The sequence below is a fragment of the Ornithorhynchus anatinus genome, chromosome 11 (assembly GCF_004115215.2).
Source record: "Ornithorhynchus anatinus isolate Pmale09 chromosome 11, mOrnAna1.pri.v4, whole genome shotgun sequence".
Classification (NCBI taxonomy): domain Eukaryota; kingdom Metazoa; phylum Chordata; class Mammalia; order Monotremata; family Ornithorhynchidae; genus Ornithorhynchus; species Ornithorhynchus anatinus.
In genome coordinates, this window is record NC_041738.1 from 1531647 (window position 1) to 1538584 (window position 6938).

Sequence of the window (6938 nt, forward strand, 5' to 3'; positions counted from 1 at the left end):
TAAACTGGGGATTAAGACTGGGAGCCCCATGTGGGACGGGGACTTTGTCCCACCTGATTGTTATGTATTTACTCCAGTGCCTAGTATAGTATCTGGCGCATAGTAAGCATTTGAAGCATTTGACAAATACCATTTAAGAAAAACATCCTTCTACCAACCCTGTTATATTGTACTCTCCCAACTGCTTAGTACAGTGCTCTGCACACAGCAAGCGTTGAATAAATATGATTGAGTGGACTGGTTCAGTAGTGGTTCCAGGCCATGGCCCCAGAACACGGCCAAGGGTGGATGGGAAGTAGCTTGGGACTTTCTTCCAGAGGATGCTACTGCTGTGCCCAGGTGCCTAGATGTCCCTTTGGCGCCATGGGCAGGATGGTGGGTTTTGGGGTGGCCGGCAGACTATGAAATGCTCATGGGTAAGAAATCTCTATTTGTGAGTCTCTCCAGTCCAGCTCAGTAGCTCGCGGGTCTAGTTGGGGCATCAAGCAGAGTGGGGGTTGGACAGTGGCCCTAAAACCCCAAGGAGAAGCAGCATGGCATAGTGGATAGAGCATGGACCTGGGAGTCAGAAGGTCATGGCTTCTAATCCAGACTCTGCCACTTGTCTGCTGTGTGACCTTGGACAAGTTACTTCACTTCTCTGTGCCTCATTTATCTGTAAAATGGAGATTGGGACTGTGAGGCCCACATGGGACAGACTGTTTGTCCAACCTGATTTGCTTACATAATAATAATAATGATGATGGTATTTGTTAAGCACTTACTATGTTCAAAACACTGTTCTAAGTGCTGGGGGAGATGCAAGGTGATCAGGTTGTCTCACGTGGGGCTCACAGTCTTCATCCCCATTTTACAGATGAGGTAACTGAGGCCCAGAGAAGTGAAGTGCCTGCCCAAAGTCACACAGCTGACAAGTGACGGAGTCGGGATTAGAACCCATAACCTCTGACTCCCAAGCCTGGGCTCTTTCCACTGAGCCACGCTGCTTCTCTGCTTCTACTTCCATCCACTCCAGCGCTTAGTACAGTGCCTGGCACATTAGTAAGCACTTAACAAATACCAGAGTTATTATCATGATTATTATTATTATTATGGAGTTGACATCTATGGCACGTGGGGGTTGATGGCAATAGCCGTCCTAGTAGTCCCCCAAACTCACACCCAGTAGCCCTCTCTCCCTCCCCCAAGAAGTCTCTTCCAGGACCCTTCCAATCTGGCCCAGATCCAAGTCCAGTAGTGACCCTCCAGCCACCACACTCTGGCACCTCCTTTCTGAAGGGGCACCTCGTGCCCCACAGTCAACCGGAGCCTCATGGGGGTGACTTCGGGAGACTCGGATGGGCCCCTATGGGCACCCCTTCCTGGGTAGGGTTTTTGGGAATTTCCCAAGACGTGTCTCTCCTTGTATAGATCCACAGCACCTGGCCCCGCTGTGTGATATCTGACAGCCCGCCCAACCAGCCGCAGTGGGCCGAGGCCCCGCCTCTCCGTCGGGTCGGCTTCCTGGCAGAGTGCCGGAGCCTAGGGTCCTCTCGAGAAGATTTTACTCCGGCCCCCGAAGGCCCTTCGGTCCCCCCACAGGATGATGGCGGGGGCCCAGGCAGAGGCTCCTCAACTGACCCCAAACAGGCCAGGAGGTCCATTGGCCCAGGTGCTTCAGGGTAACATGATGATGGGGGGAGTCCACTGCAACTCCTAGCACGGCCCTGGGCCCTGGGGAGGCCCCATCCTCCTGCTTGCTGCTCCGTTCAGCTACCCGCTTTAGCGGGCACCAGGGCTCAGAAGCTGGGCCGGGGTGGTTCAGGTAATCCCAGCCCATCTCGTACTCCCTGGAAGAAACCCATCACCAAATCCTGTCCGTTCTTCCTTCTGAACTTCTCCAGAATTCCCCTCCTTCCTCTACATCCAAACGTCCATCGTGCAGGTCTGAGCACTGATCGTATCACAGTTCTACTTCCGCATTGGCCTCCTCTCTGACCTCCCTGCCTCCAGCCTGGTCTTTCTCCAGTCCATACTTTGCTCTGCCGCCCGGATCGTTTTTCTAGTGTGTCTCGGTACTCATCTCCCTACGCCTGAAAAATCTCCCATGGTTGACCTTCCCTATCCCCATCAAGCAGAAACTCCTGACTATTGGCTTTAAAGCACTCAGTCAGCTCTCTCCCTCCTACCTGTCCTCCCTCCTCTCCTTCTATGCCCGAGTTTGCACACTTCACTGCTCTCAAGCCAACCTATTCCCTGTGCCTCATTCTTGCCTCTCTCACCACCAACCTCTTGCTCACACCCTCCCTTTCCTCCTTGAACTCCCTCTCCCTTCTCATCTGGAAGACTACTGCTTTCCCTCTCTCCAAGGCCCTTATGAAATCACACCTCCTCTAGGAGGCCCTCTCTGATTAATCTCTCGCGTCCCCACCATATTTCCCTCCCATACTGCCACGGAAGTACTTCCTTGTCACCTAATCACTTGAGTCTTTTTTTAATGGTATTTGTTATGTGCTCACTATATGCCAGGCACTGTTCTAAGCACTGGGGTAGACCAAAGTAATCAGATGGGACACAGTCCGTATCCCTCATGGGGCTCACAGTCTTAATCCCCAATTTACAGATGAGGTAACTGAGGCACTGAGAAGTGAAGTGACTTGCCCAAGATGATACAGCAGACAAGTGGTGGAGCTGAGATTAGAAGGCAGGGCCTTCTGACTCCCAAGCCCATGCTCTATCCACTAGGCCACGCTGCTTCCCACACTTGGGTATTCAGACAACCCCACGGCCTCCCCAACCTGCCCCCTCCTTGTGTATGTCTCTTTCAATTCTGTTGTTTCTCCCTACTGTTAATTTATTTTAGTGTCCATCTCCCCTGCTACATTGTAAGGTTCTTGAGAGCGGAGTCCCAGCTCTGCCACTTGTCAACTGTGTGACTGTGGGCAAGTCACTTAACTTCTCTGTGCCTCAGTTACCTCATCTGTAAAATGGGGATTAACTGTGAGCCTCACATGGGACAACCTGATTATCCTGTATCTACCCCAGCGCTTAGAACAGTGCTCTGCACATAGTAAGCGCTTAACAAATACCAACATTATTATCATTATTATTATTACTGTGTTGCATTCTCCAAAGCGCTAGGTATAGGACTCTGCACAGCACCGCTCGATCAATCGTAACTGATCAATTGAAAGAAACAGCAACAGCCGCCCTCCCCCTCCCCCTCCCCCACCTCCTCACTCCCAGTTGCCAAGATCCATTGTGTGGAAGAGGGGTGCCCTGCCCCCATGCCACTGGGACTCTGGCTGGCTCCCACTCCAGCGCGGGAAGGACTCAACTATAGGAGCGTCGGGAAGGCCCCTGGCACAGCCACGGCTGTGATTTCTGTGGCTGTTGGTCTGAGCCTCGAGGAGCCTGAAATTCTGCTTCTCCTATTATGTTTACCGCCGTCCGCGTCTTTCATGTTTTTTTGTTTCATCTTTCCTTACGTGTCTGTCACCAGCCCCTTTCCACATTTCCCTTAGATTGTGAGCCCCGTGGGGGCCGAGGTCTGTGTCACCATCGCATCTGCACGCTCCTTTCCCTGTACGTAGAACAGTGCTTTGCACACAGTAACTGCTCTATCGATATTCTCTCTCTCCACGATTACGACCCCTGTAAGGGGGAGGCCAAGAGCCCGTAATGGCTGGTCCCGTGGTAGCCAGGGAGCTCGGCTGACCAAGGTGGGGGAGAAGGGGCTATATTGGGCAAGATCCATTTAGAAAGTCGACAGTTTTTATGGAGCAAGGAAACCTGGCCAAGTGACTCAGCCACCTGGCCTGGAGGCGGGTGCAGGACCCAGCACGCAGACCGCAGAGGCGGCGGTGGCGGAGGCCTGGCTAAGGAGCCCGGGAGCGGGAGGCGGAGATGGTTCTGGGAACCGGGGGGCTTTCCCGGCTCGGGAACCAGCTCCAGGAGCAGTGTCCTTCCTCAGTGGGAAAGGTCTGGAGCATGAGATTCCCTTATTCCCCCTCCCCACTCCCCAACAGCAAACAGTCTTCTCCTCCTGGCATCTGCAGCCTTGGGGGGAGGGTCGGCACAGGGCTGCCCAGGAACGGTCTCCAGGACTTTGAGTTGGATGGAGGCTTCTTTTCTCCCCAGGGCCAGGTTGGGAATTTGCATCCCTACATAGTAGTAGCAGGGATGGTGGGATAGACTAGGTGCATTGACTGGACTAAGCACTTGGGAAGAACAACAGAAACATGAAAGGTGGTCCCTTCCCACAAGAAGCTTCCATTGTAATGGGGAGACAGAACAGACATGGAAATGTTGATAAACACTGGAATCAGAATAAATGAGTCGAATGCTCACCCACCATACACTCAGAGACGCAAGTGCTGAGGACGGGCATAACTAGAGCAGAGGACGCTTACAGGGGGACAGGTGAAAGGCCAGGTTGACCTGGAGCCCAGCCCCTGGCTTCTTTGTCCCAGCATGGCTGCCCCAGTGAGAGGAGATGGTCGCAGAGGGTGGGGGTGGGGGTGGGGAAGGGACAGGAGAGGGAAACTGACCCAGGCCCAGGCGGCAGGGGTCACCGGGTGGCCCCGTGGGCATGGGCCTGCCGGGCCTCACTTCCATTCCTTCTTCTGATCCCTTCCCCAATTCTGGGCCTCCATGTCCGTTCTAGACCCCTGTGAGAGCCCCCTGGGAAGGCCATGTGGGCAGAGCACAGCCCGGGGTCATTCCCCTGGCTGCTCACCCTGGTCTGCTCCACCTATCGGCTCTCTGCTCCCGGGGTGGCCGGGGAGTCCGGAGGTCACAGGGTTGAGATGAGATTTGCACCACTTTGCCCACAGCCAGCCACGAAAGCTGCCGCTCCCTACTCCTCTCATGGCATAGCTCCACTGTGTACGACCCACTGCCGATCTTTCTATAGGATCCAGAACACCCAAGGCAGAGGCTGTCCCCAAAACTTAGTGTCAGGGGGCAGGAAGACAGTGGGAGGGGGTGGGGGAGGGATTTTTGGAGGATTTGCTCTCTGAAAGAAGGGAAGCAGGAATGCAGTCAGCAGAGAGAAAGGGTAGGAGTGGAGATTGTAAGCTCCTTGAGGGCAGGGAACATATGCACCTAGTTAGTTGTAGCATCCCAAGCGCTTAGTATAGTGCCTGGCCCCCAAAAGGTGCTCAGGGAGTGAAATCCTTCAGTTGATTGATCGAGATGAGGGTCAGAGAGTTGACCTTTGGTTTCCACTCTGCATGGGGAGGGCTAGTGACTGCCAGGCCCAATCACCGGTCCATCTGCCCACCTGTCCAATCTGTGCTGTGCCCCGGGTAGACTGAACCCTGGAAGGGAGAGTGGGGAGGCCTCATCCCCTGGGCTCAGCCGTTGATCAGCCAAGCCCCTCTAACCTGTCTCCCCCCTCTCCCCAAGGGTTTGCTGCCTGTGTCACAGTCTTCTGACCCTGGCTGATATGGTGGTGGACTGCCAGGATATCTCTTCCAGCACATGGGTAAGTGGGAGCAACTCGGGGGTGGAGGTGGGCCAAAACTCAAGTTTTAATAGGAAATGCAGGCTTGGGGAGCTGTGAAAAGTGGGTGGGTGGGTGGGCAATCGTCAGGAGAGCTCTTGGCTGGGCCCCAGGGTGACCTCTGGACTTTCAGAGGGGACCAGAACCCTTTTGCCCTTTCCCGAGAACCCCAGGGTGAGCTCTCCATCCATTCCTTCTCAAGCCAGTCCTCTACCCTCTGTCTCCAAGGCCCTCGCCCTCCTCAGCCTAACACGATAGGCAAAGCTAGGCAGCTGGGAGGTAGCAATCATGTCCTCCAGATCCAACCAACAGGGGTTCGGGGAACCTGAGCTGTTTATTCTGGGCTCGCTGACCCCCCACCTCCTCCCGCAACTGCCTGCCTCCCTGCCTCCCCTCCTCCACATCCTAGTCCGTATCCCGCCCCCTTCCCTTCCTTTCTTCCTCCCTCACTCCTCCTCCCCTCCCAGGGTGAGCTGCAGCAGCTGTACCTGCAGCTGGAGCATCATGTCACCTTGCACATCCTAGAGAACCCCCAAGACAAGTATCACACTGAACTCAAAGACCTGGCCATCCACACCTCTGTCCGCCCCAAGTGACATCCCCATCCTCAGGATCAAGGCCCCGGGGGATATAAGTAGGGCAGGAAGGAGAGGAGGCGGAAAGTGGGGAGCTGTCAGAATGGACCAAAGCTAACGAGTTCCTCTCTTTCCCTCAGCGGGGAGCACGTGGGGTCCACAGATGTTGGGCTGGGAGAGAGGGTCCTGTCTACCCCCCATGCCCAGAGGGAAATTTTCCCGGGCACCATCATTATCCTCATTGCCCAGCATTCTGGGAGCAGTCCTCGAGTGCCAGACATGCCTGCGTTGCTGCCCAGGAAGGGAAGCTCAGGTTTGGAGAGGGGAAAGCCTGGCCCTTCCTCAAACCACTTGAACCTGGATCCCAGTGTCTGGGCCCTGCCTCTATCTCCAGGCCCGGCCTTTCCGGGAGCTATGATCCGAGGGCTCAGCTTGCAGGGCAAGCCATTGGACCATGAGTCAAACAACATATCGGGTTTACTGAGCACCTAATGGTGCAGAGCCCCGGACTGAGCACTGGAGACAGGACAGTGGAACCCAGCCATACGATCCGAGCCCTGACGGATAGGGGTGGCATGCAGCCAAGTCCTCCTCTCCAACTCCCCTCAGATCCTTCCCCTCCTCCTCGTCGTCCTCCTCTTGGACCCCTGCTCTTTCAAGTCCTCCTGAAAGGCGAGGGTTATGTCCTCATGAAAGCCAGCGCTCAGGAAGACTCATGTCAAACAGATGGATGGATGGACAGGCGTACCCTAGTCCCCTCACAGGATTCTAGCCAAAATGGGGAGTGAAAGACTGCTTCCTGGGAGAATCTGGTGTTTAAATACAAAAGGAGGCAGCGGGCTGACAGGACCGGGGAAGCAGGGATTGGGTGGGAAGGC

The 6938-nt window shown here is 55.0% G+C and overlaps 1 protein-coding gene across 1 annotated transcript in view; it reads left to right on the forward strand.

The window, feature by feature from the left end:
- The window catches only part of FAM178B (family with sequence similarity 178 member B), a 70546-nt gene extending 64441 nt beyond the window's left edge, over positions 1-6105 (forward strand). Inside the window, 4 exon segments of the mRNA XM_039913470.1 lie at positions 1411-1651; positions 1753-1804; positions 5389-5467; positions 5953-6105. Of these exon segments, the coding sequence (XP_039769404.1) occupies positions 1411-1651; positions 1753-1804; positions 5389-5467; positions 5953-6081 (501 nt within the window). The 3' untranslated portion in view covers positions 6082-6105.
- The last annotated feature ends 833 nt before the right edge of the window (positions 6106-6938 follow it).